This window comes from Anolis sagrei, chromosome X (genome assembly GCF_037176765.1).
Source record: "Anolis sagrei isolate rAnoSag1 chromosome X, rAnoSag1.mat, whole genome shotgun sequence".
Classification (NCBI taxonomy): domain Eukaryota; kingdom Metazoa; phylum Chordata; class Lepidosauria; order Squamata; family Dactyloidae; genus Anolis; species Anolis sagrei.
In genome coordinates, this window is record NC_090034.1 from 89,978,269 (window position 1) to 90,000,814 (window position 22,546).

The window sequence follows — 22,546 nt, forward strand, 5'->3', positions numbered from 1 at the left end:
GGGTTCAGTGTGCATTGACCTTGAGTTTTGGAGTTGTAGTTCACCTACCTCCAGAGAGCACTGTGGACTCAAACAATGATGGATCTAGACCAAACTTAACACAAATACTCAATATGCCCAAATGTGATCACTGGTGGAGTTTGAGGAAAATAGACCTTGACATTTGGGAGTTGCAATTGCTGGGATTTACCTACAATCAAAGAGCATTCTGAACCGCACCAACAATAGAATTGAACCAATCTTGGCACACAGAACTCCCATGACCAACAGAAAGTATTGGGTTTGGTGGGCATTGACATTGAGTTTTGGAGTTTTAGTTGATCTACATCCAGAGAGCACTGTGGACTCAAACAATGTGGATCTGAACCAAACTTGGCATGAATACTCAATATGCCCAAATGGGAACACTGATGGAGTTTGGGGAAATAGACCTTCACATTTGGGAGTTGCTGGGATTTACAGCTCACCTACAATCAAAGAGCATTCCAAATCCCACCAACAACAGAACTGGGCCAAGCTTCCCATATGGAACCCCCATGGCCAACATAAAATACTGAATTTTCTGATGGCCTTTGGTGACCTCCCTGACACCCTCTCATGATTCCCCCCAGAGGTCCCGATCCCCAGGTTGAGAAACGCTGGGGGGTTTTGTATGCCTCTTCATAAAAACACACAGATGCAACATGGGTTCAGATCCACAGTCTTTATTCTGCTCCCTAATAAATAAGCCCTGGTACATCTGTGGAATAGAACACACAGGATTGTTAACACTGAACACAGCTAAAAAAATGTAGGGAGAAAAGGGTAGGTAGAAATCTGAGCCTCCAGAACGCCAAGGGACAGAGACCATAGAGCTGGCAGACATACACCCCTCCCCAGGAGGGAGCAGATTTCAATCCCCCCCTCAGGCAGTAATGGAAGGGCCCCACAGACCCAGGCTGGCAGTGAAATCTCCTTTTGAAGTGATAGTATAGTTTGGGGGCACAGTACTCCCTCCATGGAACAATTACAACAAGCATAGCAGTCATTGTTCTACACTCCGGTTTGCTAAGGCATCGCCTTCCCTGCCAAAGTCTGGCAAGATGATGCTAAACAAAGAGGGGCACTCCGACACCCTGCAAACCTCATCTCAGGAAATATAGGAACCATTCTAAACTGCTGGTGCGTGCAAACTGGAATCAATTGTGATTCTTGCCCTAGAGCAACTGGTGGACTTGGGAGTTGACAGATACTGTTGGACTCCAGTTCCCATCAGCCTCAACTGAACCTGAGCTATACTGGGAAAATTCCTTTGACAAACAATATCCAGAACCAGCAGTGGCTCTGTTGCAGGATTCTGGGAAAAGTAATTTTTCCGCACCCTGGATGGGAGCGGCACTTGGATGCGATGTTGTGTAACTTTCCTACCATTTTCCCAATGAACTCCTCCAGAACTCAAAGTGCCTTGGCCCCGTTTCCCTGCGTGGCAATGTCATACTGAGGATCACAGCTAAGCATTTCACTCTCAGAGGTAATGTTGAAAAAGTCCCTTTAATGAAACTGTCAGGCCCACATAAGGAAGAGAAGAGGAGGCCCGAGGGAATCAAGGAAGGAGCCCATGGTGCGATTTGAGCTTTTTACTCAACTGTCTGTACACGAGTGAGTAAAAAAGGACTGGGAGATGGATTTGAGGCCGTTTGCTGTCTACAGCATGAAAGGAAATGGGTTATTACTGTCCCAGCTTTTGGCTGAAGCCTCAACACGAGAGGCAGGTACAAGCACCAGACTCTGTCCCTGGGATCTCTTCCCCTGGACACACACAACGGTTGGAAAGAAAAGAGGATGCTGGAGTAGCAAGTCAGAAACTCTCTGAGGTCCTGCGGGGAATATAAATAGCACTTAAAAGGGGAGGGAGTCAATTGAAGCCACTGCACAGACCCTCAGAGAGAGACAGAGAGAGAAAAACTGAAGGAGATAATGTCCAGGCCATTGGATCCCTGAAGCAGGACCGGAGGAGGGAATCCCTTGCTGTCAGTGGCACACTTCAGGATAAAGTTCAGGGAATGAACTGGCAAGGAGCACAATGTTGTTCCCATTACCCACCCACCCATCAGGTCTGGGTGCCACCGAGCCAGCAGCAGTTTTTGAGGTGGGGTCTGGAATCGTCTCCAAAAGTCCAGTGAAACCCTCAACCGGGGGAGTCATTGGGGTTTCACTCTGGCTCCAAGGGAGGTTCAGCCACCGTGATGCCCTGGTACAGCTTCTCAAGGGAGATCTTCATCTGGTGGAAAAAAGTTGATGATATTAATTATTAATATAATTATTCATTATTATTAATGTTTTAATTGTTTTTATGTTATTGCTCGCATTGAATCGTGCCGTTTGTAAACCACCCTGAGTCGCCCTCGGGCTGAGAATGGCAGTACATAAATATGGTAAATAAATAAATAAATAAATGAATAATTCTCCTGGGATAAAAAAAGGTGTTGTTATTCTCCAGGGATAAAATGGATGCCAAGATTTAAGGGGCATTAGAAGGGCCAAGTTGGGCTTTATGGACTGTTTCCCTCATCATGGAAGCAGGTACAAAGGGAGGGGTTTAGTGAAAATAGTGGTACAGATGATGGATTAGATCAAGGTTCTAGTCCTCACTAAGCCATGAAAATAAGTGGATGAACTTGGACCAATCACTCTTTCTCCATCCATCACAAGAACATAAAACTGCTGCTCTGGGCCAGAGTGAAGAGAGAGGCCAGGGGACAGTTCCATCTTGTCTCCTACATATGTCATCTCCTGGGGACCCCTCCCCCCCAGCACCAACTGCTACTCTGGGCCAGAGTGAAGAGAGAGGGGGGCTAGGGGACAGTTCCATCTTGTCTCCTGCATATGTCATTTCCTGGGGACCCCTCCCCCCCAGCACCAACTGCCACTCTGGGCCAGAGTGAAGAGAGAGGGGACTAGGGAACAGTTCCATCTTGTCTCCTACATATGTCATCTCCTGGGGACCCCTCCCCCCCCAGCACCAACTGCTACTCTGGGCCAGAGTGAAGAGAGAGGGGGGCTAGGGGACAGTTCCATCTTGTCTCCTACATATGTCATCTCCTGGGGACCCCTCCCCCCCAGCACCAACTGCTACTCTGGGCCAGAGTGAAGAGAGAGGGGGGCTAGGGGACAGTTCCATCTTGTCTCCTGCATATGTCATTTCCTGGGGACCCCTCCCCCCCAGCACCAACTGCCACTCTGGGCCAGAGTGAAGAGAGAGGGGGCTAGGGAACAGTTCCATCTTGTCTCCTACATATGTCATCTCCTGGGGACCCCTCCCCCCCAGCACCAACTGCTACTCTGGGCCAGAGTGAAGAGAGAGGGGGCTAGGGAACAGTTCCATCTTGTCTCCTACATATGTCATTTCCTGGGGACCCCTCCCCCCCAGCACCAACTGCCACTCTGGGCCAGAGTGAAGAGAGAGGGGGCTAGGGAACAGTTCCATCTTGTCTCCTACATATGTCATTTCCTGGGGACCCCTCCCCCCCAGCACCAACTGCCACTCTGGGCCAGAGTGAAGAGAGAGGGGACTAGGGAACAGTTCCATCTTGTCTCCTACATATGTCATCTCCTGGGGACCCCTCCCCCCCAGCACCAACTGCTACTCTGGGCCAGAGTGAAGAGAGAGGGGGCTAGGGGACAGTTCCATCTTGTCTCCTACATATGTCATCTCCTGGGGACCCCTCCCCCCCAGCACCAACTGCTACTCTGGGCCAGAGTGAAGAGAGAGGGGGGCTAGGGGACAGTTCCATCTTGTCTCCTGCATATGTCATTTCCTGGGGACCCCTCCCCCCCAGCACCAACTGCCACTCTGGGCCAGAGTGAAGAGAGAGGGGGCTAGGGAACAGTTCCATCTTGTCTCCTACATATGTCATCTCCTGGGGACCCCTCCCCCCCAGCACCAACTGCTACTCTGGGCCAGAGTGAAGAGAGAGGGGGGCTAGGGGACAGTTCCATCTTGTCTCCTGCATATGTCATTTCCTGGGGACCCCTCCCCCCCAGCACCAACTGCCACTCTGGGCCAGAGTGAAGAGAGAGGGGGCTAGGGGACAGTTCCATCTTGTCTCCTACATATGTCATCTCCTGGGACCCCTCCCCCCCAGCACCAACTGCTACTCTGGGCCAGAGTGAAGAGAGAGGGGGCTAGGGGACAGTTCCATCTTGTCTCCTGCATATGTCATCTCCTGGGGACCCCTCCCCCCCAGCACCAACTGCTACTCTGGGCCAGAGTGAAGAGAGAGGGGGCTAGGGGACAGTTCCATCTTGTCTCCTGCATATGTCATTTCCTGGGGACCCCTCCCCCCCAGCACCAACTGCTACTCTGGGCCAGAGTGAAGAGAGAGGGGGCTAGGGGACAGTTCCATCTTGTCTCCTGCCTATGTCATCTCCTGGGGACCCCTCCCCCCCAGCACCAACTGCTACTCTGGGCCAGAGTGAAGAGAGAGGGGGCTAGGAGACAGTTCCATCTTGTCTCCTGCATATGTCATCTCCTGGGGACCCCTCCCCCCCAGCACCAACTGCTACTCTGGGCCAGAGTGAAGAGAGAGGGGGCTAGGGGACAGTTCCATCTTGTCTCCTACATATGTCATCTCCTGGGGACCCCTCCCCCCCCAGCACCAACTGCTACTCTGGGCCAGAGTGAAGAGAGAGGGGGGCTAGGGGACAGTTCCATCTTGTCTCCTACATATGTCATCTCCTGGGGACCCCTCCCCCCCAGCACCAACTGCTACTCTGGGCCAGAGTGAAGAGAGAGGGGGGCTAGGGGACAGTTCCATCTTGTCTCCTACATATGTCATCTCCTGGGGACCCCTCCCCCCCAGCACCAACTGCTACTCTGGGCCAGAGTGAAGAGAGAGGGGGGCTAGGGGACAGTTCCATCTTGTCTTCTGCATATGTCATCAGTTGGGGACCCCTCCCTCCCAGCACCAACTGCTACTCTGGGCCAGAGTGAAGAGAGAGGGGGTCAGAGGACAGTTCCATCTTGTCTCCTGCATATGTCATCTCCTGGGGACCCCTCCCCCCCAGCACCAACTGCTACTCTGGGCCAGAGTGAAGAGAGAGGGGGCTAGGGGACAGTTCCATCTTGTCTCCTACATATGTCATCTCCTGGGGACCCCTCCCCCCCAGCACCAACTGCTACTCTGGGCCAGAGTGAAGAGAGAGGGGGGCTAGGGGACAGTTCCATCTTGTCTCCTACATATGTCATCTCCTGGGGACCCCTCCCCCCCAGCACCAACTGCTACTCTGGGCCAGAGTGAAGAGAGAGGGGGGCTAGGGGACAGTTCCATCTTGTCTCCTACATATGTCATCTCCTGGGGACCCCTCCCCCCCAGCACCAACTGCTACTCTGGGCCAGAGTGAAGAGAGAGGGGGGCTAGGGGACAGTTCCATCTTGTCTTCTGCATATGTCATCAGTTGGGGACCCCTCCCTCCCAGCACCAACTGCTACTCTGGGCCAGAGTGAAGAGAGAGGGGGTCAGAGGACAGTTCCATCTTGTCTCCTGCATATGTCATCTCCTGGGGACCCCTCCCCCCCAGCACCAACTGCCGCTCTGGGCCAGAGTGAAGAGAGATGGGGACAGTTCACCTTGCCTCCTGTGCTATGCTAATAATATAATATAATATAATATAATATAATATAATATAATATAATATAATATAATATTTATAGTATTATAATGTGTTGCAATATAATACTACTACTAATAATATATTATAATTATATATTTATATTACATGTAATATTATAATATAATGGTATAGTACATTATAGTACCGTAATATTTAATACTGATATTATACTATGCTAATAACATAATATATTGTATGCATATATATCTTGTAAGCTGCTCTGAGTCCCCTTCGGGGTGAGAAGAGTGGCATATTAATGTCGTAAATAAATAAACAAGAAAGAGTACATTGCTGTGAGTTTTCTGGGCTGTATGGCCATGTTCCAGAATCATTCTTTTCTGACGTTTCACCCACATTTATAGCAGGTATCCTCAGGGGTTGTGAGGTCTGTTGGAAACTGGGCAAGTGAGGTCTATATACCTGTGGAATGTCCGCTGAGGCAGCTGTAAATGTTGCAACTGGCCACCTTGATTAATGGTCTTGTAGCTTCAAAGCCTGGCTGGTTGTTGGGGGGGGGGGGGTGTTAGCTGGCCTCAATTAATTCTTGTCTGGAATTCCCCTATTTTTTTGATTTTTGCTCTTTGACCAAGAGAAATAACATATCCACCGAATAAGCAGCGAGAGCCCATTCAATTTATAACCCTAGAGCTGCTGGATTTTTCATGAACACTATCAGAGCTTGGAAACACTACTTTATAGTTTCCAGATGCTGTCAATTCCAAGCTCTGCACCTTGCCTGATTCCTCATGGAAATCCCTATCTACTGGCATTACCTCATCCAGCAGCTCTACTGACGCCTTGAGGATCTGTTTCCACTTCTGGACTTCCACACTGTGGAACCGCTTCTGCAGCTCCAGGATCTCAGCCCATTCTGATGCTGTCTGTGGTAGCTTTCTGTCATGGAAAAGCAAGAGAACACAGTGGTCACAGACAACAGGAAATGTCATCCATCTCCCAATCATCACCACCCCTTTTGTGTCCACCATTGCCATCTCTCTTGTGGTGTTTTGAAATGCAATGAACTTGCCTCCCAGAATTGCCATTGCTCCAGTCTTCTGACTATCCATTGAGCTGTTTGATACTACTGATTTTACATGCAACATTTCAGATTGCCAGAGAGGAAACAATCTCCTTCCTAGAATCATAGAGTTGGAAGAGAGCTTGTCCAACTCCCTGCCAAGAAGCAGGAAAATTTCATTCAAAGCACCCCCAGCAGATGGCCATCCAGCCTCTGCTTAAAAGCCTCCAAAGAAGGAGTCTTCACTACACTTTGGGCCAGCGGGTTCCACTGCTGAATAGCTCTCACAATCAGGACGTTCTTTCTAATGTGCCGGTGGAATCTCCTTTCCTGTAGTTTGAAGTTGTTCAACGTCCTTGTTTCCAGGGAAGCAGAAAGCAAGCTTTCTCCCTCCTCCCTATGACTTCCCCATACATATTATTACATGGCTCTCATCAGTCTCCTCTTCTGCAGGCTAAACATGCCCAGTTCTTTAAGCAGCTCCTCATAGGGTTTGTTCTCCAGACCCTTGATTATTTCAGTCGCCCTCCTCTGGACACACTCCAGCTTGTTAACATCTCCTTTAATTTATGGTGCCCAGAATTGGACACAGTATTCAAGATGTGGTCTACTCAAGGCAGAACAGAGGGGTACAATGACTTCCCTAGATCGACTATTCCTGACGTCTATCCCTGAAATCTTGCATTCTCAGGTAGAAACCCAAACTCAAGCATTCAAATCAATGCTTTATGGAAGCAACAAGGAATGTGCAGCTGCCCAAGTGCTCTTAAATTGCAGCTCCCATCAGCCTTCACCAGCACTGTCAAGGAAGCTGTTTCGAAATATCGGATGAGCTACATAATTCTATCTCATACTTTACAAACTATCTTTTCAGGTATCGTCCAAAGTCTCATGTTGTTGTTGTTATTTGTTCAGTCACTTCCAACTCTTTGTGTCTGCATGGACCAGCCCACACCAGAGCTCCCTGTCAGCCGTGGCCACCCCCAGCTCCTTTAATATCAAGCCAGTCACTTCAAGGATACCACCCATCTATCTTGCCCTTGGTCAGCCCCTCTTCCTTTTTCCTTCTATTTTCCCCAGCAGCATTGTCTATTCCAATGAATTCCAGAGAATTACTTTTCAATGTTGTTAAACATTAAGCCCCCAGTGGCACAGCAGATTAAAGCGCTGAGCTGCTGAACTTGCTGACCGAAAGGTTGGCCGTTCGAATCTGAGGAGCAGGGTGAGCTCTCACGGTTTCCCCAGTTTCTGCCAACCTAACAGTTTGAAACCATGCAAATGTCAGTAAATCAACAGGTACCACTTCTGTTGGAAGGTAATGGCGCTCCATGCCGTCATGCTGGCCACATGACCTTGGAGATGTCTACGGACAACGCTGACTATTCGGCTTAGAAATGGAGATGAGCACCATCCTCCAGAGTCAGGCCCAACTAGACTCAATGTCAAGGGGAAATGTTTACCTTTACTTAATCATTTTTAATGACCTGATTAAGATGGTGCCTTCTTTCCACACAAAGACAAATCTTGGTGCTGCTCTCCCACCTTTTGAAGCAGAATATTGACAACATTTTGAGTTGTAATAGAATTCCAGAATGAAATGAATATTTTTTATTATGAATGTAAGAATGAAGATAGAGTAATTTTACTGTTTTGTTGATCTTTTTCCTACTCCTCATCTCTTCCCAGTTTCTCACCCGTTGGAGAGGGCATAAGCCTGCCAGGATTCGAAAGTGCGGGCTGTATGCTCCAGAGACCAGAGCCGGTAGAACAGCATCATGTTGAGGATGACCAAAACCACCAGGCTGCAGAGAAGCAGAAATGGGTTAGAAAGTGAAGCAACCATTGAGGGTGTACCACTTCAGATGGTGAGGGGAATTGCTCACATGCCTGAAGGGCCCTCTATCAACCTTCCACATCTGAAGCCAGTATGGCCCTTGAATAAATTTATCAAAGTCAGGACTGACACCTACTAAGTCCTCAAAGACTGTTTTTAGAAGACAGCAAGTTAGCTGATGCTAATTTGAGTCCTTTCTCAAAATAGCTAAAAGCCTCACCTATAGTTATGGACAATCCTGAAACCAGAGAGTTGACTGAAACAACATGCTGAGACAAAGGAATGCAAGTTAGGATGGAGATGTGGTATGATATATCTGGATGCGGAAGGAGCACTCTTGGTAAGAGACCACTGCAACACAAGCTCTCACAATTCCCAACAGCTGGTAAACTGCCTAGGATTTCTGAGAGTTGAAGTCCTAAACTCCCGGAGGACCAAATGTTGGGACCCATTCCTCTAGACCGGTGGTTCTCAACCTATGGCTCCCCAGATGTTTTGGCCTTCAACTCCCAGAAATCCTAACAGCTGGTAAACTGGCTGGAATTTCTGGGAGTTGTAGCCAAAACACCTGGGGACCCACAGGTTGAGAACTACTGCTCCAGAGACAGGTCTGTATATGTGCTTGGCATGATTCAATGATAATGTCCAAGGTACAACCTTCTTTTTAAACTTTATGCCCTTTAACAACTCTCTCTGCACTTCTTTGTAAACTAATTATAATAAAATGCAGCAACTTCTAGAACTGTAATCTCAGGTACATTAAACACCTTCTTGGGCTGTATATATTATTACTGATCACTGAGCAGAGGAAAAAAGCAAGAGCTAGAGGGTCAGGAACATCCACAGGGTAAATGTATACAACAAGCTCCTGATTTCACTCTATCCCTACCAATATCTGCTTCAGCCTCCATGTAATGTAATGAGAAATATTTTTCAGTTACATTTCTTTTCTCTTTTTTTGCTTAGTAAAAAGTTGAACTTTTGAACTTAATACTGTATTTCTTCAATTCTAAGATGCCATCAATTGTAAGAGGCACCCTAATTTCAGTACCAACAGAGAATATATTTATTTATTTTATTTACGACATTTATATGCCGCCCTTCTCACCCTGAAGGGGACTTAGAGCGGCTTACAAGATATATACCTACAATATATTATATTATTAGGATAGTACAATATCAGTATTATATATTACTATACTGTACTATACCATTATATTGTAATATTATTAGTAATATTATATGTAATATAAAATATATAATTATAATATCATATTATTAGTAGTATTATGTTGCATTACATTATAATATTATAAATATTATATGTATATATAAAATTATATTATATTATATTATATTATATTATTAGTATAGCACAGGAGACAAGGTGGAACTGTCCCCTGGCCCCCCCTCGCTTCACTCTGGCCCAGTACAACAGTTGGTGTTGAGGATTACTCTCTGTTGGTTACACTCCCCCTGAAGACACAGGTTCACAACTTGGGAGTGATCCTGGACTCATCGCCGAGCCTGGAACTTCAGGTTTCAGCGGTGGCTAGAGGAGCATTCGCACAATTAAAACTTGCGCGCCAGCTGCGTCTGAACCTTGAGAAGTCAGACTTGGCCACGATGGTACACTCTCTTGTTACATCTCGAATAGATTACTGCAATGCGCTCTACATGGGGTATATCCTTTCTGTATAAGGATAAAGGCAAAATATAAATAAATTGTCGAAAGACCTCTTCATTTTGCCTATGATGGTCTCCTCCTACTCTTCCAGGTTGTGAGCAGAGGTCTTTTGCTCTTTGATCCTTCAAACTGGAGATGCTGGAGACCTTTTCAAAGCCAAGCATGAATTTTACCTCTGAGCTACACTCCCTCCCCAGCACCTTAAACCTTTTCACATACAGATATCTTGAGTTCAAGGCTTGTGAATCACTCATTTCTCCCTCACTCCCTCCTCATAACATTAAAAGTACAAGGCACAATCACTTATTGGTATATTCAGCACTGACATCTGACATCTCCCTGTGGAATATCAGTGGCATGTAGCTCATCAGATCAGTTTTTAATGAAGGCAAAAATAGGAATTAACACAGGTAAAGATGACAGTGAATATGGAAGACAGAGAAGGAAGTCATGCCATTTAGCTGAAGTGGTCGCAAGCACTCCACTACTGTTAGGAAACTAATAGGTGTGATCCGACATCATGATGTGTGACAACCCTTCCAGATTAGGAGCCCTATACACTTCTAAAGTGATGGCTGATGACACTGAAATTGTGATGTAAATGTAGAGTGGGATATCAGCTGAGCTGAAGGACACAAAAAAACATCCAGTCAAAACAGAACTGTGTGTGGCCTGCCTTTGTGCTGCTTTGGGCTGAAGCTGGTCCTGGATGCATCTGGAGCCTCTTACATAGCTTGCTTTCCTATTCAAGAGAAGCTTCTAGTCCTCAGGGCTCAGACAATATGTTCTGAAAACTTGTGAGCAGTGAAAAGTGAAAGCCGAAGCCACAGAAATGAAGACCGAATGGGGCTAAAGAGGCTATCAATAGGCAGCTTATAATGTACTGCAATATAATACTAAAATAATAATAATAATAATAATAATATACTAATAATATACGAATACGAATATTATATATTATAATTATATCTTTATATTACATGTAATATTACTAATAATATTACAATATAATGGTATAGTACAATATAGTAACATATAATACTGTTATTGTACTATGCTAATAATATAATATATTGTATGTATATATATCTTGTAAGCCGCTCTGAGTCCCCTTCAGTGTGAAAGGGGCGGCATATAAATGTAGCAAATAAATAAATAAATTACATAGGTTCGTGTCTCTAATGAGTGGATTAGAGAAGACAAAAATCAGATAACAATGCAGTTTTCTGTACTTTGCTTACTATTACATTTCAGGCTACCTAGTTATGGAACTGTACAATCTTCGTAGCTTTCCATGGCTGATACCGAATGAGAGACTCCCTCCTGGACACACAGAAGGCTGCGCGACTTGGAAGGCACTGAACAGACTGCGCTCTGGCAGCACGAGATGCAGAGCCAACCTTCAGAAATGGGGCTACCAATTTAATGCATTAAATTAGCTTACACATGAAATTTAAATCCAGTCAACCAAAACAATGCACATGACATTAAAAGGGTAATGAATTGAATGTTGAAAGTTGGAACTCATGTTCTTTAGGGATGTAATGGCAACATGGCATTAGTCCCTTTGCTTTAGACTTCCAATTTCCATGTATTCTATGTATTGGTATTCTGCTGTTATGATTATGATGGCCTTGATACACAGAAAGAAAATCTTTCTGTTGCCATTATGTATTCTGCCTTGTTCTAATTACAGGAAAGGTGGGTTATAAATGGAAATAATGATAAATTGAGTGTGGAATTAACCTCATTGAACTGCTAATATATATTCCTGAAGGTGAACAGATGGATTGATGCTATGAGAGTAAACTTTTTTTTTCTCTGTGATGCACTCCTCACACTTACATAGCAATGTATTCCTTAGATTCATGATTGGCAGCCAGGTTGGACCTTGAGCCCTTTGGCAATGCATAAAATAGTGCATTAAGATTGAGAAAGCAAAGCAGGAAAAAGATTTGGTGTGCAGTTCCAAATTACTTCATGGTCTCTTTGCAGGCCCAAGCTCCAACAAGGCAATTCATATTTGTGGCTATGGACACACAATGTATTATGTAGTTATTTGTTTATATAGGAATTCTGTTTGCTTATCAAACCCCACTGCTCCTCCTTCTTGGGCTCCTTCCTCATAAATAGACTTTTCAAAATTCCTATCTCACCCAGGGTTTTAACGTTTTAACATTTTATCTTGCACATTTGGTCCGCCCTTTGTGTTTGATTTTTATTATGTTGTTTTGCACTGTTTATTTTATTTTGTTAACTTCATGTATTTTGTATCATGTATTGTTTATTTTGCTTATTCTCTGTTGTTTTTATTGATGTGTTGTTGGGCTTGGCCTCATGTAAGCCGCTCCGAGTCGCTTGGGGAGATGGTGGTGGGGTATAAATAAAGTTATTATTATTATTATTATTATTATTATTATTATTATTGTGATGCAAGTTTTCTGTTATTTTGTGTTTAACTTTGCTGTATTATTTTTGGGCTTGTCTTTATGTTAGCCACCCTGAGTCCCCTTTGGGGAGATGGTGGCGGGGTATAAATAAAGATGATGATGATGATAATAATTATTATTATATAATATATAATTATATTATTATTATTATTATTATTAGGAATGTATTTATTGGAGATGGAAATTCATGTGCTTTTTGGTTTATGTCAGTACTGCAAATGTGGTATCTGTTCCACCTGAATAGAACTGAAATCTTTGTTTTATAGTCATTTTTTGTAAATAGAGGGTGAATCATATTGAGATATTAAATAAAAATATGCTTTCCTGGTTTAGAAAGAAAGAAAGACAGACAGACAGACATAAAGAGAGGGGGCTACCAAGTAGAGTCCACGACATGAGCGTGTAAGGAAGAGCAAACTACCGAAAACCTACTACTGCAACCTGAGCCCTGCCAAATGCACAATGGAGGACCGTCTCACAGCGACACCATAGGCACTCCAAGGGGCCAACTACTGGTCAAAGGACATTTAGTATAATGCCAAGTTTGTAACTTTGTTTACATTTTAACTGTACTCTCATTTCACTTCTGACACGATAAATAAATAATAAGCTTTCCATATAGGGCAGAGTACGTCACAGTCTTGAGCACGAAACAACCACTAAGTGAAATGAACAATCAAAATACAGCAAAAAAGGAAAATGGAGATGAACTGTAACACTAGGAAGGAGTAACTAAGGAGACGAACAGAGACAAATAAATAACGACAGAGGCAGAAAAAGGAGCTATTTGTGACTGTGGTAGAGAAAGGGCGATGGCGCATGATTGGCAAAGGCAGGAAAGGGCAGGAAAGGATGGTATGTGTGTAAGCAGCAGGATCAGAGCAGGATGGGGAGCAAGATCAAAAGCGTGCCTGAACCAGAGAAGCAGGGAGCGACCATTTGCATACAGTACCTCACACAGATCCTGTGCGGAGGCAGAAATGGGAGAAGGAGAGAAAGAAAGGCGTGAAGCTTTGCTCCTGTTCCTCACCCCCCAGCAGAACAGAAACAAAAAACAAGCAGGAGGTCCTAGCCTGATGGGTTCCTCTTTCCAACACTTTCTCTACTTTTAAAACAAGGAGTTGTTAGCTGTCTGTACCGTTTGAACAGAAGCTGCACATTCAGAAGAAGCACGGGTGGAGAGTGGTTTTAGAAACAGCAGGAAAATCTTTATATTGAGGTTAATAATTTGTTCACCTAGTACAATCTCTCACACCAAAAGTGACTTGCACCAGAAGCAACTTGCAGCTTCTCAAACCTAGTACAATGGAGCCCCCAGTGGCGCAATGGGTTAGCTCCTTGTGCTGGCTAAACTGCTGACCAAAAGGTTGGCAGTTCAAATCCGGTGAGCAGGGTGAGCTCCTGACTGTCAGGTCCAGCTTCCCACAAGAGAAGACTCCCACAGGATGGTAAAACATCTGGGCGTCCCCTGGGCAACATCCTTGCAGGCGGCCAATTCTCTCACACCTAAAGTGACTTGCAGTTTCTCAAGTCACTCCTGACATGAAAAAAACAAAACCTAGTACTATGTTATCTATTCAGATTGGCAGTGGGCAGACGGCCAATTCTCTCACACCAGAAGTGACTTGCAGTTTCTCAAGTCACTCCTGACATGGAAAAAAAAACTAATACTATGTTATCTACTCAGATTGGCAGTGGGCAGACGGCCAATTCTCTCACACCAGAAGTGACTTGCAGTTTCTCAAGTAACTCCTGACATGAAAAAACCAAAACAAAACCTAGTATTATGTTATCTACTCAGACTGGCAGTGGGTCTCAAGGCTCCTGAAACAATTTTTACTCAAAACCTTCTATGTAATCCAGTGGTTCTCAACCTGGGGTCCCCAGATGTTTTTTGGTCTTCAACTCCCAGAAATCCTAACAGCTAGTAAACTTACCGGGATTTCTGGGAGTTGTAGGCCCAAAACATCTGGGGACCCCAGGTTGAGAACCACTGATCTAATCCTTTCACAACTGGAAGTCTCTGACATACACCTCAACAGAACTATGAACTATCTGGAAATGTCACAGAACTACCACTACACTTTTAATCCCCCCATAAAAATAAAGTGGTGAACTGAGGCCACATGGTATGTGTCAGAAATATTAAAAATTAACTAGATATTTGTAATTACAAAAATGTGAGTCAAGCACTGAAAGGGTTAAATGGATGCAATGACTTAGCAAAAGTTGTAGTTCTATATAAGTAGGTATGTCTGCATCCTAGTAGGTCTCTGTGTTAGTTTGCCTTAGAGGGAGAAAGATCTTAAGTCTATGAGAGAAGGCCCCATAGTGTGAGGCAGGCCTTCGTGTGAGGCAGGCCTTCGTCTATGAGGGAAGGCCTCAAGAGTGTGAGGTAGGCCTTAGTTTATGAGAGAAGGCCTCACAATGTGAAGCAGGCCTTAATCAATGAGAGAAGCCCTCATAGTGTGAGGTAGGCCTTAGTCTATGAGAAGCCCTCATAGTGTGAGGTAAGTCTTAGTCTATGAGAGAAGCCCTCATAGTGTGAGGTAGGTCTTAGTCTATGAGAGAAGCCCTCATAGTGTGAGGTAGGTCTTAGTCTATGAGAAAAGGCCTCACAGTGTGAGGTAGGCCTTAGTCTATGAGAGAAGGCCTCACAGTGTGAGGTAGGCCTTAGTCTATGAGAGAAGGCCTCACAGTGTGAAGTAGGCCTTAGTCTATGAGAGAACGCCCCATAGTGTGAGTTAGGCCCTAGTCTATGGGAGAAGGCCTCACAGTGTGAGGTAGGCCTTAGCCTATGGGAAAAAGCCTCACAGTGTGAGGTAGGCCTTAGTCTATGACAGAAGGCCTCATAGTGTGAGGCAGACCTTATTCTACGAGAGAAGGCCTCATAGTGTGAGTTAGGCCTTAATCTATGAGAGAAGGCCTCACAGTGTGAGGTAGGCCTTAGTCTATGAGAGAAGGCCTCATAGTGTGAGGCAGACCTTATTCTACGAGAGAAGGCCTCATAGTGTGAGTTAGGCCTTAATCTATGAGAGAAGACCTCACAGTGTGAGGTAGGCCTTAGTCTATGAGAGAAGGCCTCATAGTGTGAGGTAGGCCTTAGTCTATGGGAGAAGACCTCACAGTGTGAGGTAGGCCTTAGTCTATGAGAGAAGACCTCACAGTGTGAGGTAGGCCTTAGTCTATGAGAGAAGCCTGTGTGTGAAGCTCCAATGTGAAGGCTGAACTTTGTGTCATGGAAACCTTGTTCTTGCATATAGTGCAACCATATTATTATGATATAAAGAAAAGTTTCCTCTGAAAGAGATAACATTGGTCTGTGTGTTTTTGTTCTTTAATCACTTTGGGCTACTGGTGCTGGGTCACGTTGCTGCTAATAAGTTACTCTGCTGTGCATTTATGGAGAGGGTTTTTCATTAATAAGCCCACTCGCCCAACAGTATGTTTATCTGTGTCAGGCTAGAAATGCAGGAGACAACACAGAAAGACCTTATAGACAGTCACACCATTTATCCATGTATTCTGTTTGGTTGACACGTATAGGGAGCAGCTCTCTAGGGTCTGTAATACAGTTTTCTTCCAGCCATGCCTTGAGATTCTAGGGATTGAACTTACTTAATCTTCTAATTCAACTTATCCATGCCTTGATGCTCCAATCTCCCATGCCCTCCCACTCCCATCCTTCCCTTCAACAAAGCCTGACAATTTGGGACTGAGAGCCGGGAAACACACGCAACACCGTGACATCTGGGCTAAAATTATCTTCAAATACGACAGAGGGGATTAAGTGTTCACTTCCTGTTTCCAATGGCAGCAGCACAGCTAACATATTGTGAAATCTGAGCCTCAAGTCCAGGATAAACTGTGTAGGAGGACAGTAGGTAAATAATGTTGTGTGGGAACCAAAGAGGAGGAATGCAAGTGCCCAACTGAAACTGGTCCAAAATGCATGCAAATGCTGTGGCTTGGCTTCTCTCACCCCAGGACTCTTCAACTCTCCCCAAACTCATTTTTGGACCAGATCTTGCCCAGAATGGCAAGCAAAAGTAATTTGGCTTCACTTCCAGCACTGCTCATTGCCACTCAGTGTCCCATTCGTGCTCTATGGTGGCAAAATAGGGAATGTGTGGGTCCTTCCACAGATTGGAGTCTAACTCTCAACAGTGTTACCAGAAGAGATAGTCCAACAATATCAGAAGGACCAGAGATATCCCACACTGGCTTTGAACTCTCCCCAAACACACCACTCATGCCTCCATAAGATAGTAACTCCCTTACACCAGGCTGATGATGAGGATGACTGTGGATACTGTCTGGCTTTGTCCTTGCTCTGAAAGCTGCTCCGAAAGCCGTGAGGTAAGGCTGCCTGTAAGACAGGAGAGGGAGAGCCAGTCAGAGGTTGATGATACAATAGGTTCTACAACCAAAAATGAAGGGGAGGAGGCAAGTTGGTGCTCTCAACTCACCCTCTTCCCACAGCCAGGAGCATACCTGAGGGTCGAATTGCTCGACTGGTTCCCTCACATTCCGGTAATGGGGGAATTGGGGGCTCAACGTGAGGGGCTCTCCAGCTCAGCGTGCGTTTCCTGCGGCGCAGTCCAGACAAGATCCCTCGTGGTTCTTTACCATGGCAGCTCTCCTCTAGCAGGGCCTTCTCGGCTTGCACCAGTGCCAACTCTGAAACAGCCAAGTGGGAAATGTTGGTTTTGGCTGGGAAAGGGTCACAGAACACAAAAGGTTGTACTTGCCTACACATCAACTTCTCCCCAACACCACCTTGCTCCATTCTTCATGTATGGTCAGATATGTATTTATTTATTATGTATTTATTTAGTATATTTGTATATCACTTTTCTCAGCCCTCGGGCGACTCAAAGTGGTTAACAATAGCAAAACATCATAAAACAGTTATAAACAATTAAAACTGTAGCATAATAAACAATTAATTATACATCAGTAGAACATCTCCTTAGCACCTCATAATTAGTATCAGGATCTAGTCTCATCATCCAATTGTTCCATATTCCTATATTCATTAAACTGCCTATTCAAATGCCTGCTCGAACAACCAGGTCTTCACTTTCCTCCAAAATGCTAACAAGGAGGGGGCCGATCTAATATCTGTAGGAAGGGTGTTCAACAGCCGAGGGGCCACCACTGAGAAGGCCCCGTCTCTCGTCCTTGCCAGATGTACTTGTGACGCAGGTGGGACCGAGAGCAGGGCCTCCCCAGACAATCTTAACATCTTAGCTGATTCATAGGAGGAGATGCATTCAGACAGGTAAGTTGGGCCAGAACCGTTTAGGGCTTTATAGGCTAAAGCCAGCACTTTGAATTGTGCCCGGTAGCAAACTGGCAGCCAGTAGAGCTGGCGCAACAGAGGAGTTGTATGCTTCCTGAGCACCGCTCCAGTTAGTAACCTGGCTGCCGTCCATTGGACCATTTGAAGCTTCTGGACAGTCTTCAAAGGCAACCCCACGTAGAGAGTGTTGCAGTAGTCTATACAGGATTTAACCAGAGCGTGGACTACCATGGCCAAATCAAACTTCCCAAGGTATGGGCGCAGCTGGCACACAAGTTTTAACTGTGTGAATGCTCCCCTGGTCACTGCTGATACCTGGAGTACATATGTACATTCTCCAGAACCATGGATATCAAAATCATACAATTTACTTTTTACCAGGATGGTAATCCACATGAAGGGCAAGGCAGCAAGAAAAAACTGTCCCTCGTGTTGAAATTCAACTCCACACTGCTGAAGTCTCAACTCCTCAATGAGTAACAGTTTTAGTTAGCTTAGTATAGACTAAGTGTTTCCCTTCCCCCATGTCTCTTGTATGAAAGTTTGTTTGCTTATTTATTTACTGTGTTTGTATACCGCCTTTCTCTGCCTGTAGGTGACTCAATGCTGTTAACAGGGCAAAATTCAATGCTTACAATGTCATAATTACAATTAAAAACATAACAGATAATAAAAAACTAAACAAATCAATAAAATATAAATTCATAGTGTCTCCTTCCTAAAAACATTGTCCGGACTCATTTTTCGTTACATTTTTCTATGTCAGTTACTCTGTATTTGTGAACACTTGTTCAAAAAGCCACATCTTGACTAATTTCCGGAATGGTAAAAGGGAGGTGGCCAATCTAATATCTATAGGGAGGGCGTTCCACAGCCGAGGGGCCACCACTGAATTGGAATGGATCTAATTTCTTCTCTCCTCTCTGTTTCTACTCTCATTCTGTTTGGTCATTTAAAATGGAGTCTTTTCTACTGCAAAGCTTTTTGAATCTGACTTCTGTTTCTTACATCTTTAGTATGGAGATTGTGTGCTGTGTGCTTTGAGATCTCTCTCTGCTTGTGTGTCAGGAGAGATGTAGCGATTGAATTTTTCCCTCTCCTTGGGTGTTAGAGTAGCTCAGACCCAGTTCTTGATTATTAAGAAATAATAATATTATTATTGTCAATAAACCTTTTGTGATTTTTAAAAGATTAGATTTTGCATGTTTGCCTCCTAAGCTCTGGATTCTTTACAGCTACATCACATGGCATTTCATGCCCTCCTCGCTAATGAGCTGATGCTCAACTTTTGTATCCTGTTTGTTTTTGGATGCTCTGCTATATATTTTATGGTAGTTTTTCACAAAAACCCTGAACCTCTGACTGTATAACTTTCAGGCAGAGGTGTTATGTCAAGGTTCTGCCCCTCGCTTCACATACCCAAATGCTGGAAATATTCTTCGACACCACTCCATGCATTTTTTTCAATGAGTGTCTTCACAAGGTTCCATGGTTGCTTCCGATACCGGATCTCGGAGGAGACTCTGTCAGAAAGACAAGTTGCTCTGGTCAAGTCAGACCAAGATAATATCACTCCCTCTTCCTCTGTCCCCAAGGAATCCTGAGAAACTGGTCCTCAAGTAAACCCATCTTTTCAAAGAATGGAAAGAGAGACTAGGTTTTGGCTGTCTTTGGTCCAGAACTGAAGGACTTGGAGGGTTATTTCATCTGTCTTTCTATCAGTTCTGTAATCTTGCTCTCCAGACAAAATCAAAAGCAGTCTGGAAAAGTTACTTTTTTAGACCACAACTCCCAGAATCCCTCAGCCCACATTGTAATAATTTTAAAAGCTCTGGTCAACAAGTCTGCTCTGAGCTTTTAGTGATCCTCGCCAACTGTTCATCAGAGCCAAAGTAAGGCTGATAAGCACAATACAAATGTAAGGAAAGGATCTATGGTACTAAACATTTGCTTCTTTTTTTTACACATCAGGAGCGACTTGAGAAACTGCAAGTCGCTTCTGGTGTGAGAGAATTGACCACCTGCAAGGACGTTGCCCAGGGGACACCTGGATGTGTTACTATCCTGTGGTAGACTTCTCTTATGTCCTTGTGTGAGAAGTTGGAGCTGACAGATGAGCTCACGCTGCTCTCTGGATTTGAACTGATGAACTTTCGGTCAGCAGTCCTGCCAGCATAAGGGTTTAACCCATTGCGCCACCAGGGCCTCCTGTTTGCTTATAGGTAGGGTGCATATAGGTAGGGTGACCAGTAATCTGATCCTGGTTGGAACTATCCAAGCATGTTTGATTTCTCAATCACCTTTGTTAATATATTTACTTGCTGCATTCCTTTTGCGTCTGTACTACATTGTTTCTGCAGAAGTGGCTGGTGCTGCATCAGCTTCCATGTCTTCTATAACCACACCATCCCTAACTCAACTCCCTTCAGATAGTTTGCCCTAAAATTTCCCTAAACCTCCAACAGCATGGTTGATAGCTGGATTTGTAATGTAATACAGCAAGCAATGAAACCTTAAATTTTGTCCATGATTCCATACAGTTTCAAAAGTAATTTAGAGCAAAATGTGCAGCATAGATAGACATTGCCTTCTAATATTAGCAACAGATATTATTGTGCCTTTATAAGAAATGTCCTGCTTTAACATAAACAATCATTTTCCCATGGAGTGTGTAATATGGTAGGGAAATGGGGTGTGCCCACTCCCTTCTCTAAGTGTTTTACTTCTTCAAACTGTTCTGGTTGCCTCTCAATGATAGAAAAAAATGAAATCCATAGAGCATTTCAACAACTAACAAGGTTTTACATTACATGCAACAAAAGATCAAGGCTTCCTCCTTGGCTATTAAAACATTACATTATCAAGGGGACGAGCAGAGATATAGAGGGAAATGCTGAAGTTTTCCTGTTACAGCTGCCACAAGTTAATTGGGTGTGTTAGCTACTTCAGCATATAACAATACACTAGGTTTGCAAGCTTTGAGCTTTGCCTTTGGCTTAGCTTGATGGCTCATTAGAGCTGAAGAAACCTTTGGCTGTTGCTGGGAGAGGTTACGCAGCATCCTGAAGCTAAAGACTGAAGCAGTTTGGAATGCCAAGGAAACTGCTTGTTTATGGCAAGATAAGGACATTCTACTGATAACTAAGTAGAGAAACTGTATTATTTTGCCATGTGTTTGCATATTGTCGAGTAAAGAACAAGACTCACCGGAGATATTGTTTGTTGTATATTGGTGAGAACAATTCTTCTGTTTTGCTTTGTGTTTTTGAGCTACAGTGAATAGTACTGTATTTTTGTTTCTACTTAAAGCAACAGACTCATGTGTATTTTTTTAGTTTTTATCACACTGAGAGTAAAAGGGGCTGAGACATTCTGCAGGCCGCTAACTCTATTCTGACAAAAGCCATGTCCCCAAGGAGAATTCAAAAATGTAGATCCTTATCAATAAATCAATTTTGGCATCTTTTGTCTTTCCCTATAATAGATCTTTTACAAAACGAATGGGTCTTAATCACCTGGTCAAAACCAAGTCCCTACTATATACTTTATATCACAAGAAACTGCTCATAATAACACACCTTTACAGGGGAAATCTACCTTCCAACCAACAAGAAAGCAGCACCCTGTGAATCCAAAAGTTTCAAAACTTCACTGCATGAGAGGGAATGAGAGAGAGGAACTAGTACCTGAGCCGGGCCTTGCTCTTGGCAACTGCAGTGATGCAGTATCGATGGACTGTGTAGAAGTAATCCTGGTAGGGAATGCCCTGTGTGATCACTTCTGAGTCGATCACACAACCCCCACTCTTGGAACTGGCACGGAAGAGAGTCTGGCCATCGGTTATGGAGGAAGGAAAGAGAAGAAAAAGGTGACAAGTGTGAATTTATTTACTATTTATATCCTGCCTTTTTCTACCCTGAAGGGGACTCAAGGTGGCTTACATATAGGCAATTATTCAGTGTATTGTTGAAGGCTTCCATGGCTGGAACCACTGGGTTGTTGTAGGTTTTTCGGGCTATATGGCCATGTTCTAGAAGCATTCTCTCAACCTCTGAGGATGCCTGCCATAGATGCAGGCGAAACATCAGGAGAGAATGCTTCTAGAACATGGCCATATAGCCCAAAAAAAAACCCTACAACAATCCAATTATTCAATGCCTTAAAACACATACAATTCCAATAACATTAAGATAAATTCAATTAAATTTAAATTAATGCATATTAAGCATTTAAAAACATTTCATTCAATACTAAAATCACACCATCCATAGCCATAATCCAAGCAATTCCATGGTACCAACATTCATATCTACACACACTCACTACTGGCTAATGAGTGTGCCAGCACTTTGTCTACTATACCCATCACTGCTCCATCCCATCTTTTGGTGCACTCTCCCAAGTCAACGGCAAGGGAGCCAAAGTCCAAAGCATTTTGGGTGTGAGCAACAATGTGGGGAAGGGAAATCTAAGCAGAGATTGCACATTATACACCTGGAGCTCTACATCTCTCTCCCGAGGTAGCTCTCCCACCTTATGGCCCAGGCCTACACAACATGAGGTGCATGGGTTGAATGCAACCTTCATAAGGATTTGGTGC

The 22,546-nt window shown here is 44.3% G+C and overlaps 1 protein-coding gene across 2 annotated transcripts in view; it reads right to left on the reverse strand.

The window, feature by feature from the left end:
• Nucleotides 1–688: 688 nt before the first annotated feature.
• LOC132780230 (protein Aster-A) overlaps nt 689–22,546 on the reverse strand; it is a 97,519-nt gene continuing 75,661 nt past the window's right edge. Inside the window, exons 13-19 of one of the 2 annotated variants that reach the window (XM_067460683.1) lie at nt 21,633–21,775; nt 19,366–19,469; nt 17,136–17,321; nt 16,923–17,010; nt 8,365–8,472; nt 6,426–6,546; nt 689–2,260 (exon numbers count right to left, since the gene is read on the reverse strand). In XM_067460683.1, the coding sequence (XP_067316784.1) occupies nt 2,192–2,260; nt 6,426–6,546; nt 8,365–8,472; nt 16,923–17,010; nt 17,136–17,321; nt 19,366–19,469; nt 21,633–21,775 (819 nt within the window). In that variant the 3' untranslated portion in view covers nt 689–2,191. Of the gene's footprint in view, nt 2,261–6,425; nt 6,547–8,364; nt 8,473–12,992; nt 13,606–16,922; nt 17,011–17,135; nt 17,322–19,365; nt 19,470–21,632; nt 21,776–22,546 lie in introns of those variants that run through there. The other variant, XM_067460684.1, reaches the window with a different exon arrangement.